General features: G+C 37.5%; 1 protein-coding gene across 2 annotated transcripts in view; it reads left to right on the forward strand.

The window, feature by feature from the left end:
• Positions 1-12,860, forward strand: part of MGAT5 (alpha-1,6-mannosylglycoprotein 6-beta-N-acetylglucosaminyltransferase) — a 133,103-nt gene that overhangs the window by 91,155 nt on the left and 29,088 nt on the right. For both annotated transcript variants that reach the window (XM_056348624.1, XM_056348625.1), the window contains 2 exons: positions 868-1,001; positions 4,859-4,992. In XM_056348624.1, coding sequence (XP_056204599.1) covers positions 868-1,001; positions 4,859-4,992 — 268 coding nt within the window. The remainder of the gene's footprint in view (positions 1-867; positions 1,002-4,858; positions 4,993-12,860) is intronic.

Below are 12,860 nucleotides of genomic sequence, written 5' to 3' on the forward strand. Positions count from 1 at the left end.
CTAGAATGTGTTCCGCTTTCTTCATACTGAGACTTTTTGTGCCTTTCATGTACTGTAGGCCCTTTTTTAAAAGGAGCCGCTCATAAGTGGAGTAATTTTTTTCCAAGGAATTAATACAAGTCTAAATAAAGGACTGAGTGTTATTCTCTCATCCCAGACCATTTGTAATCCAATGCCAAGCTTTCTTTCAGTTGTAGACTGGTTGTTGCAGACGTTTGACTTTTATATTGTTGCTTTAGAAGTCTGTGACAGAATGTTTCATAAATAGATAAGTGGTCTGTCTGATGGCAAGCGTTCAGCAAATTAAACTGTCTTCAGTGCTTCTCCAGTAGGTGCAATTGACCCAAAAACCAGAACCTGGAGACTAAATACAGTTGTCTAAAGACAAAGTACTAGCCTGCTCTGATCTTCCTGGCCTGTGGCCCTTGGCTGTTGCATGTGATTGTGTGGTAATGGGTGAGAACGTTAGAAAACAGATGAAGAATCTTCTCTTCTGCCTAAATTTGACTTCAGAGCCCTAGGAATGTAGGTAACCGCAGTAGCATTCCTATAAGCTCTACTTGGACGTTGAAGCATAACTTCATTCTGTAAGAACAAAGAAACCCAAAAGAAGCTCGAGGGCTGCTATTTGAATGTCTGATATATCCTTGAATTTGCTGATTGTAATGTCTTTGTGAATGTAATATGAACAGAAATGTCTGGCCTGAAAATGTACCTTTGGTTTATAAGTCATCCACAGTTGCAAACAAAACCAAAACACCTCCTCTTAATTATCACAACTATGTATGTATACACATACATGCACATACAATACACATTACATATACATATGCATGTGTACCTAAGTAAATTATTTTTTTCTTTCAGGTGTATGCTAAGAGTTCTGGATTCCTTTGGAACTGAACCAGAGTTTAACCATGCCCATTATGCCCAGTCTAAAGGCCACAAGACACCATGGGGAAAGTGGAACCTTAATCCACAGCAGTTTTATACAATGTTCCGTAAGTATCTCTGTGTTTAGAAATAATTTGGAGCCTTAAAAAGAAATGCTGTCATTGAGAAGAATTTTTGTGTTATGAAAGACAAGTTCATGGTTTAAGAAAATGCAGCTGCCAAGTGGGCAGAATCATAGGTGTCAGTAAGTGTCTGTAGACTGTGCAAAAGCTCTATTGTGGTTCCATTCAGCAATCGGGAAATAAAAATATCAACATAATATAAATAATGGCAGGGAACTTTATTCTCAGAGTACCAGCGGAAAGTGGTGATTGTCTTCTCCTTTAAGTGTCATTGAGTTTGCTTTTGTTAGTTTTGCCTTCTCAATCCCATTAAGGAGCAATAGGTTTTTCAGGAACTTGTTAGACTGCGTTTTTATAAACTGCACTCCTGCTTTTCATCATGTTAAACTGAAGTTTCTAACTATGTTGTTGTATTTCTGCTTTTTCCCTCAACGACTGAGCAGCACAACTCTTTTGCTTTTTCTTTGCATTGAAGATTAATAAACTAAGACTCTACAAAAAATTTTTTTGTGTATACTTTTTGTTGATTTCTTTAAATTTTCACCTAGCCTATTTTTATGTTATGAGCATTCATCCTGAAGTGAACTGATCCACATTTATTTGCCAGCAGTGCACAAAGCTATTGAAAGATAAGTAGTAAATTTCAGCATTGCTGAAGATCTTTGAAGCATCATTAAATATCTTCCAAAAAGTCCTAAAAAAGAAACAGAACACAAAAAACTATAAATTCTGTATAAATTGGGTCAGATTAAATGGTCACTGTGACCTGCTTTAGATCTAGTCTTTGACTTCACGGCACTATGTTTTAGAATCAGAGGATCTTTCTCTTGCATGTTGCAGTTTGTTCTCTCTGAAAGGTGCAGAAAGATTCACTACTGACATGCTTGCTTGAGAATTAAGTGAGGCTTAAGAAAGAGAGAAGTGCATGCTGTTGTGTGCAGCAACTTCTCAGCCCAAGTCTGTAAAGAAGCACATCATGGTGACCAGCTTGACCTCCAAAGTTTGGTGATGGTCCCTGTCCGAGACTAAGGCCAGGGCATGCGCTGTTCTCTCTCATCAGACTTCATACTCAAGCCTTTCAAACTTTTCTGCTTTTCATAGCAGAATTATACATGCTGCTGTCTGGTTGACATGCTTTTGATTTCAGTTGCCCTGTAAAATTCTTGAGAGAGGCATATTTTGTCTGTCAACATTTGCTGTTCAAGTTTTTCCAGAGAAATATAAGTGAAGGTTGTTCAAAAGATAAAACACTGCATTCACGGTTGTTCCGAAGCAAGTAACAAAACATGTGGTGGGGAAATGTGACTTGGAAGTGGTTACAGAGTTTGTGTCTGGACATTAGTAAGCAGAGCTTGTTCTGTATCCACATGGTTTGCTAATATTTATTGGTTTATGTCCTAAATGGAAAAGGAGCCAAAAGCTCAATCGTGCTGTATTTAAGTAGTCCAGCTGTTGGGAAATTTCTGTGTGAGGTCCTGTTCAAGACAGCACCAAGGGTGATGATGCACTTCAGGAAAATAGTTGCGTGAATGCTTGTGGTACAGCTGTGTGCTCTGTGTGTGCACTCCTCAATCCCACTCCATGAAATGCAGAAGAAAATAAATCTTCGCTATAGAGAGCTCTACTGTGGCAATATAGACTGCTGTTACAGTCTCTTGTTCAGAGCAAATCACTTCATAAAGAATTTTCAGAGGAGTATGACTGTATTGGAATTTCAATAAATAATCGTTTCCAGTTTTTACTACTAGAAATGACTGTGGGTTTTCCTTTGCAGGCGAAGTGGTAAATAGATTGCAGGCAAACTCATTCTGAAGCACGAGTGAAGGATTTTGCTTCTTTTTGTACTAGATGCAGAAAAGTCAGCATGTTTTGTGATATTTGCAGTTTATTTTTTGGTTTTGTTCTCTGCTGCAAAGGTAGCACCATCTTTATGGAGTTGTGATTAAAAATGCGTGTTATGTGCATCAGTAAAGGTTTTATGACAGATGGGAACCCTGGACAGCTTCCCAAGATCCCTAGACTCTATTATGTTTGGAGAACTCTGATTATAAGGGCAGAAAATTATTACTGAGCAACAAGCAAGCCATATTCAAACCTGTGGCATATTACCAAATGCTTGACTGTTCACTGAGCTTTCCAGAAGCATGAGAGGGGTTTTTTTCCCCCTTTTAATGGGTTGTTGTTGTTGGTTTTTTTTATTTAAATTCTTTTGTGCAAAACAGCAGCACTGGTACTTCTAAAACTGCATGATATTGCTTAAAAATCCTTCTGAGTGCTTCCTGTCGGTGATGTTTGAGGCACTGAATTCCACCAGTTCCAAGTGCTAACTTTAACAAAGGTTTATTTTTCTTTTGAGTGTGTACTGCTTTGCCTCTCCATTGAATGCAGTCTCTCATCCAAAAATATGAAAGGATGGAAAAATGCCCCTTTTCAGGCATATTTGTAACGTGCCATTTGCTATGCTAAATTCTAAAAAGTCCTCGGGTCTAAGTGAGTGCCTAGCTGTTGCTGAGGCATTTTTTGGAAAAAGAGTAATTGTCATTGGAAAGACTAAATGTAATGGCAGAGGGAAGTGTACACTGTGTATGGTTTCTCTGTTCTACTGCATTATCCAGTTGGCCGATTTTCAGGAATCAAAAAGAAAACCCTCATAATTGCAACAGAATTTTATTTATTTTTATAACTCTTACTATAGGTTTAGCTCTGCATGTATCATAACTGCCTGCGACACATTGTCTTCGGTTGTTTTTTTGTTGTTTGTTTGAAATGTTTTTTAACTTAGCAAAATCTCCTTAGTAAGAAGTTGTCAGCTTGTATGCCAGAATTTGAGAGAGAGGCTTATAGAGGACATCCTAGCGTTTATTGTAGCCTATTACAATGTAAACTTGTGAGGCTGTGACACTTTTTAGAGGCACAAAAATCCCTCGTGTTGGAGAAATTTTTATGTAGTAGGGATGGACTTTTACCATTTTTACCTGAAGCCTTGAATATTGGGAGTCCGTCCCTGGAATTAAATACCCTGTCTACAAGAAGAAGGAAAAAAAAACCCCAAACCCAAAGCAACAAACCCCCTTAGTTTTAATGAGCCTATAGATAGGTATTTGTCTTTATAGGTGAGGAGAACAGTCACTGCTGGAAAAAGACTAACAGAGGCTAAAAATAAAATAGAAAACTAAGAGTAAATTACGTATCTTTTGCATGTACATGTTTTTTCTGGGAAGTGGATTAACAATTTTGCCAACTTCAGTTGTCATCTCTCAATATTTTATTAGATACATCTGAGTGAATTAGGCAGTAAAATTTGTATTCTGATCCGCATAGTGTGACTTTTGTAGGCTAGTAAGTAGCATGGATACGTAATACACAGCGGGGTTGGGTGGTTGATGTTAGCTCTCAAGAAATTTACTAAAATGTATTTATGACATTGATCAACATACAGCTTTGTAAACAAGCATAAACCCAGGGCTTTTTCAAATTGTTGATAATGCATCTCTGAATTTGTCAAGCTGAATTTCTTCAGGTTCTCTTATCTCTAATAATAAAAAAGTGTAGCGCACAAAAATTCATTATTACTGGCCTCATTCCAGCTGCAGAATTTTTATTGTCAGCAACAAGCCAGCAAATAACTGCTTACTTCAGTAGACATGTGCAGCAGGACTTAAAATTAATACGAACTAATCTCGATAATAAAGCAAACAAATGTATCTCTCAGGATGAATGTGAAGGAAGTAATCTGTTGAATAATATGTTCCTTATACCTACTTTTCTGACAACATTCATTCTTTTGTGAATTACATTAACCGACAATTTAAAAGGTTTTGAATATGCTCTGTTTCTTGCAGCTCACACTCCAGATAACAGCTTCCTTGGCTTTGTGGTAGAGCAACATCTGAATTCCAGTGACATTAAACACATTAATGACATCAAAAGGCAGAATCAGTCTCTCGTTTACGGCAAAGTAGATAATTTCTGGAAGGTGAGTTTTCTATACTTACATACTTGGGCAAATTTATTTTGATCAATATAATAAAGCATAACTCTAAATTTAAAAGTATCCCTTCTCTCTAAATGGATTAAGTTCTTTTCTGAAAATAAAGATATTTAAGTAATTAAGTTGAATGTTTTGAAGTCTTTCTGATGAGGAAACTTCTGTCTAGATTGATGTGGATCCTTTGCTATTTATGTACACCGTTCTGATAGAATAATAAAAAAAATATCCTGATATTACAATAATTCTGGAAAAATGCAGAAGCTGTTAAAAATAGTGGGAAATGGATGGTGTCAGAAGCTTTGTGAACTTCAGTCATACGCAAATGTGTCTTTCAAGTATTTCTTTTCGTACGTTTGTACTACATTTTGAACTGAAAATTGTGTTTCACTAAAGACCCTAAAAGTGTTCAATCTCATTTTATCTCCCTGTAATAGTAGCAGAGTTTTGTTTCTGAAATACTGCAATTACTGTACTGTCTCCCATCTGCAGACAAGAGCTGCAGAATCACAACACGGAGGTCTGGTCATATTTTCGCCAGGTTAAGGTCCCATGTGTTGTTAAGCCCACAGTGGTCTGCTTTTTGTCCGCTGTCCTTTTCTGGAGCTCCTGCTTCCAGGCTGCCACACCTGGGAGCGTCTGCCTCATGCAGTTGTCAAAGAAAAGCCATTACTTACTGATAACTGGATTTCTTTCAAGTTACCTGTAGCTTTGTAAGCCCATATACTCTTTATGCCTTCCCTCATGCCTAAAAAACCCTTATTTTAAGCCTCCTATCAACTCAAAAAGGAAATGGTCAGTACATGCTATGCCATACATAGGACCAAACAGTATGACAGTACGAGAGCACCCATGTCTCACATTGTCTTTCTTTTTCTCTTCTTCGGTGTGAGAATATTGGTCTTGCACAGTTTTCGAAAGCACAGAAGCAACATGTAGTCTGATGACTGTGATTATGCAGAACAAGTTCTTGAAAATGATAACTACAAGTACAAATGGTCCATCTGTGAGAAAAACAAAACCTTAAGAGAAATGGAGAATGTTTTTTGTTGCCAGTGGTAGCAAAAAGGTAGAGCCGAATGCTTCTTGGCTACTGTGCTTAACAAGTATTCATGTTAGCTGTGCATGTTCAGTTGTGATCTCTCAGGTTTATGTTTGGGCTTACTGCACTCAGCTATGTACCGTGTCTTAAAAGGAAGGTTTGCTTTGCATCGTAGTCAATACTGTGACAGTTATTCTGTTTGGCTTATGGTATAGAAAGACATAGGATGCCCCCATCTGCAGTCTCTTCTGTCTGCAGAATGCCGGAGCAGAGCTGGGATCCTTTCATTTGAGTCTTTCTTTAGCTGAGGTTCTTGTACTTTTAGTTGCTGATCTCATTATCAGCCTCTCAGGAGCAGTTGCATGTAATAATGATCTCTACTTTGTGACCTGATTTGTAGTGCATATCAGCAGAACAGCCTGTTGAATAGTAGTTGGATATAAGGAACAAGATACTTGCTTAGTTACTAAGGGTTTTTTTCACTGACATAGATATCTTTCTCAGTTTATTCAGTCTGCATGAATTCAGAAATATGTATTAATAGCTTATGTGTCCAGAGGGGAGAACTGTGATTGCCTGGTCTGAGATTCTGTATGACACACAGCATGTTCATGGGCTGATTAAGACAAAGCCATGGCTTTTTGGAAAAGAATATCCAATCTTGATTTTTTAAATAGCACACTATGGAAATCCCACTACTTTCTCTGGTTAAATCCTTGAATAATTGCCTTCTCCCTGAAGACTTTGCATTATTTCTGGTACAGATTTCCAAACGGTAGTTTCCAGTCTTAGCAGCTGTTACAGACTTTGGCTACTCGACTGGTGATGTTTCTGTTCTGTTTCCCTGCAGGAATATATAGGTTGAGGTCAAAGTAACCTGTAGTCATCTCCTGAAAAGCCTCTATATGCTGAACCACTGAGAGCTTTGTGCTTTCCAATTCTTAAGTGTTCTCACGCGCCTGTTTTCTCTGAACTTCTTCAAGATTATTCACATTCCTCTTGAAATGTGAATGTTAGCAAAGGGCACATGTGCTGTCCAAGCACCAAATCGAAAGGAAACACTCTATGCATTGTTAGGCATATCCCCTTTTCACCATTAGGAGCTCATGTTTAGATGACTTCCCAAACAAAAGCCTTGTATCATTTTTTTTTAGGACTGCTGCTTTTCAAGTCACTGCTCCATTTCTATCAGTATTGCCCATCTTCTTTCTTCTAAGATGTACGACTTAATACCCGGCCATATTAAAATGATGACTGTATGTTTGCAACATCAAGCGCATTAAAACTGTAACTTGCAGATTGTAACTTCAGTCATGCCCATATGCACTGGTATATAAAGTGTAATCACTGCAGATAGGCTTGGTATCGGTGACGATGTGGGATGTCTTATCTGGAGTGATAAAATCCTATTCTTGTGATCAACAGAAAGCCTGAAGTAATCTTGTGTCTGTGTAATTTGCTTATTTCATGTTTCCTTCATTTTCCCTGTTCAGTGCTCTTTTCATCTGTCACCATGGCTTGTACATATCTTGTACAGAACCAGACTAATCTATTTATCCTGCTCCTTTTCTTTATATCGAACATGGCCAATTAACAAAAAGTGTAATCTCCACAGAATACACATGTCACTGCTAGATCTGATCAGTCATTAGAGAAGCACAATGTGGAGGGGAGAGCGTTCCAGTCCCCAGACTGAGGTGCTTTTGGGGAACAGCAGTTGCAAAGAAAGTGTTTGATTTTAAACCAAGCAGGCTGAAATGGGACTGAGGTATGCACAGGACCTTTCTCCCCGGTGGTGAGACTAGAATAGCTAACTGCCATCATGGTTTTATATAGCCATGGACATGGGTCATTTTCTGCATTTGGCTAGCTTGTAAAAAAAATAAAAAATAAGGCTGCCAAATTACTTGTAATTTCATCTTTGTTAGAAATCCCCATATTCCCAGCTCTGCTGCATGTCTGGGCAGAGTTGGTGACGCTAGCTCAGACCACCTCCTTAAACTGTGTACACTAACCAGGTTATTGTAGCTAGAAAATTATGGATTGCTTACAATGTTCTGTCTTCCCACATCATTCAATGGGGCTAAACTCTGGTCTGAACATGACAAGTAACAGTGGGAGGAATACAGTGATGACTTCTGTCAGCTCTGCCAGATAAGAAAAAGATGTGAGCCCATGGCCTCAGACCAGTGGCATTCATCCCGTATTACTGTGGGCAAGTCTGAGTACATCTTGCTGGAGGTCAGAAAGGTTGTAAGCTCAGAGACAGTAAGATACATCTTGTTTACTTCCCTCTGATAACTAAATCAGTCTAAAGTGGGTTGAGGATTACAAATAGGAGGCTCTAAAGAATTTTGCAACATTTCTAAAGGTTATTCTTAGAGGTAAACTGTTGAGGGCAACATTTCCCAAGTTTTGGATGTGTTATAATCAAAGGTTTTGGTTTTTCTCTGTGATTTCTGGCAGTACTAAAGAGTAAAGGGAGCCCTATCTCTCCCTAAGTGAAAAAGAAGGAATGAATAAAATGTGAGTGAAACCCAGAATGCTCTCCATTATCAAAATTGGCTTTAATTACAGCACATTTCAATTAAAAGGGAATGTTTGAAGCCTTTCATGTTGTCTTAGCTCCTGTTTCATTCTAAGCCTTTTCTTTGTTCTTCCTTCAGCTTCCTGTCATACTATTCCAATACGTCTGTCCTTGATCCTAGAAAGAGAGTCAAGATTACTTTTACACTATTTGCTATGTATTTTTTTGTAGGGTGCTGAGAGAAATCAGAATTTTGCTTGTATCAGAAAATAGCCGTAAATGCATAACATACAATTGTATGATGATTGCTGTAGTAGATTATATTACAGTGTATTCAAGTTGTCTTAAAAATACTGATATATTTAAAGCCAAAATAATGTGTGAGTTTGTTACTAATGCCACTTAACAAGATGGACATTCTTCTAAAATTTATGCTGTCTGCATAACAAGTTTGAAAACTCAGAAATGGGAGATGGTTACATTTAGCTTGTTCTCAACAGGAGAACATAATCACCACAAGATAACCAAGGCTGTTCTTACTAACACCTCCCCTTTATAGCTCCATGTGACATATGTAATTTCCTTATCGTATGCCCTCTTGCATGAAGTGGGAGCAAGAAAATGAGAATTCAGAGAGGAAAAATTGTACTTCTAGGAATAGTTCTGTTACGTGCAGAGATCAGTGTCTCACTGCTGGCAGCGCTGCCTTTTCCCTTCCTTCCAATTGGTTTGTGAGCTTCATATTTAGCAACATACTTTGGCTGAACGTTTCATTTCATGTTTTTTAAGCTAAAAGAAACATAAGGAAAGGGAGAAAAAGATCTTTATCACCTTTTCTCTCCCATGTGGTCAGTACACTCACAAACTTGTGGCGTTTTTATTTCCTCTTCCTCCAAACGTGCAGCAGCACTGTGGGCTTATCTATCGATGGCTTATCTATCAATCAAAACTTACCCTAGTTGCTGTCAGCAGGCATCAGAAGCACTGTCCTGCTTTATGCCATGTAACAAATGGAAATGAGCCGATTTTGTTCAGGAACATTTCTGAAATTGACCTTTTGCTTCTGAAAGAAGTATAGATCAAAAACCTGAGTAAAGCAAAGTAGATGAGCAGCTATAGGTGGTAAATAAGTATATGTGCATGTTCACTTTTGAAGACTTATTCTTCAACATTTGTTAGGAAAATTAGAATTTATTATGAAAAAAGAGAGAAAAACATGTTTTCCATGAATAGTTACCTTTCAGGCTATCAGTGATCAGCTTCTCTTTTTGCAGAACTCCGCAGCTGTGAAATGAATGAGTGGGGTCTTAAAATACCAATTAACACAGTCATCTACTAGTATTTGATTATGAGAAAACCAACACCACCTTTTCTTCCTGTGGTCTCACTTCCTGTTTCCTTCTGCACCCCTGCACTTTCCTGCTTCAGTACTTACAGTGCACAAGTATGTCTTGTTGCTAGTTCTGGAAATTTCCATTCAAAGGACAGGAGATTCCTGGTCAGGTGGTAGCGCACATTACAGAACACTTGTCAAATTTTTCAAAAACCTCCGTGTGAAAAACAAAACAAAAATCACAAACAAACAAACAAAAAAAAAAACCCACAAAGGAGAAAACTGTGGATGAAGAACTGCAAGAGATGACAAATAAAATAAAGATGAAGACAGGGAACTGAATAAGCAGGATTTTGAAGAACCTGAGTCTTTACTGAGATGTTTTATTCATTCTTTATGCAAAGATTATGTATGTGCAAATTAATTCATGTATATATTTTGTGCTAATGTGTACTTTAAGCAGATACATGTGGTAGCTGCCTAACAAGGAAAGCAAATGGACGTTCAGGGAAGAGCAGAAGCATGGCAAAGTTACTTGATACTTCCTTCACATATTCTCTCTTTCCAGCTTGTTTTTGGGGCTTATTTTCTGAATCTGTCTATTGATAAACTGCTGACACACTTTTGAGATCTCTGTAAGAGATGACTTCAAAGCACTTTCCGATCATGAACTTATGCAAACTTTTTTGCCTCCACAATGTTCACTGCCATGGAGTCCCTCAAATCTCTGACCTGTTGCAAGAGGAATCATTAACTTTGGGGTTTTTCTAAACTGCCTCCTACTAGCTTTGTTTGACTTGCTTTGACATTATGAATAGTCAGTCACCATCCATGTTCTTTATGCCAGTTACTGTTTTGTAAACTTCTTTCATATTCTGCCAAGTTTTCTTTTCCAAGCTGATGAATCGTCAATGAATTAGTTACAGGTTTCTGTATGTAACAGTGGAAATTAAGAAGCCTGGATCCTTCTTACTCCTCTCAGAACCGCATCCAGTGTTCTTGGGTTATGTTTGAGAAAAGGCCCCAGAAATGCAACAGTGTTCAAGAAGGGAGGGAGAGAACTGTGGTGTTATAGAACAGCTCAATGATATTATCTTTATTTCTCGATTCCCGATTCCTTTCTAAATCGTTCCCATCATTTACTTGGTTGGTGGGTGGACTGACTGCTACTGAACTTTAAACTGATTTTTTATTTTTTTTTTTTTCCCACGGACCATAATCATGTTGTAGTAATATGTAAAGTCTTCATTTTTGAGTGATGCGGGTTAGCTCAGGTCCATTATTCATGTGAAGCAAGGACTGGTTTTCAACATGTGCATCGCTTTGTTTATATTGAATTTATCGGTCATTCTGTTTCCTAGTCACTCAGTCCCTTAGATTATTGAGGGAGCTTTTTCAAAAGCTTTGCAACCCCAAGTGTTCAGTATTGTCATGTTTTGCTCCAACATTTTGAGGTTAGTTTCAGTTTTGCTACTCTGAATAGTACGTATTGATTGCACACTTTGTCACTTCTCTGTTCTCTCTTCACGTGATGACTATTCATTCATAAGAGTGATTCCGTTCTATCCCAAAGAGACTTAGTTCCTTTAAGAACTTTTAAAGAAATTCTGCATGCTGGTTGACTTCTTCAGAGTACACTGTCAGTTTGGTAAGAGAGGATTTCCTTGTACAGAAAGAACAGAGTGTTGTAATTTTATTGGGTTTATATGGTTATATAGTTAACACTTTATTTAAGATAATTTGCTCAGTGTAGAATTCACACTTGTTACTCATGAATCACTGAGTCCTCTCCAGATCCATTTATAAATCCAATACTCTGCATTAAGTACTCCACGGCTAGCAGATTGAAATTTTCTTATGTGATCTCCAAGAGGCATCATCTATTCTATGTGATTTACCACTGTAAAACTGTTAAGTTAAACACTGTATCTATTTAACTCTCTTAATATTGTTGTACGTTGAATTCTCCAGCATGTCTTCTACTTCATCAGTGGACAAGATTTTCATTATTCAAGGATGTCTTGAAAAGTCTTTAAGACTGTGACAGCTCTCAAAAAGAGGTTTTTCCAATCTTAAATTTATGTGACAATCTCAGTTGTTATACATTGCGTATACACTGGATTTTGGCTTACCTTGGACTTGACACTTTGGCAAATAAGCATGCAGATGTCAGGACTTCTAGACTTAATGGTATGCATTAGAATATACACAAAAATCTATCCCAGTACTTACTTCTCTGAGTTTCCTTTGTCAAGCTTTATAAAACCATTGTCTTCTGACTCTTTCAATGTTAGTAAGACTGAGTATATGGGCTGTTTTACATACATTTTGCAGTTTGAACTTTCAACCCATAATCCAGTTTAGGACTGAATCAAGCTCTGTTGTAATGTAGTTGGCCTGTAGTTCCGAATATGTGGTGCTTAGTTCAGTGCTGAATTTCTAGTCTTCTGTGAGGGTACCTGAATGATCTAAAATTTCAAAATACTGTGATTATCTGACTGACAAACTGGTGGTAAAGCAAAGCTGTTAATTACCACCATTTACTAAAAGCACAGTTTAGTTCTTAATGCATCATGTTTCTATCATATTTTTGTAGCTTTTATACTTAAATTTTTCACCCACCAAACTTCAAATTTCAGCCCTTCAGACTGTCTTCTTGTCAAAATTGTCCTAGGGAAAGACTTACCAGACAGCTGTCATTTGATTTCTTTGATGAGAAAAGCTTTATCATGATGCTTTCAAAAGTAGATGGAAGTAATTGATGAACAGTAATAACAGTTCTGCACTTAATGATCAACAAAAAGTACTTTCCTGAACAGCATGTTTATTTTAGCTGCTGAAAATCTTTTTGAAATTGTTTCAGAATAGGTTTGTGTGACTTAACTTTACACTTCCATTTTGATGCTGAGGAAAAATAATTGGCTTTTTTTTTTGGATGTGTTTATCTTTCATAC

This window comes from Falco biarmicus, chromosome 8 (genome assembly GCF_023638135.1).
Source record: "Falco biarmicus isolate bFalBia1 chromosome 8, bFalBia1.pri, whole genome shotgun sequence".
Taxonomy (NCBI): domain Eukaryota; kingdom Metazoa; phylum Chordata; class Aves; order Falconiformes; family Falconidae; genus Falco; species Falco biarmicus.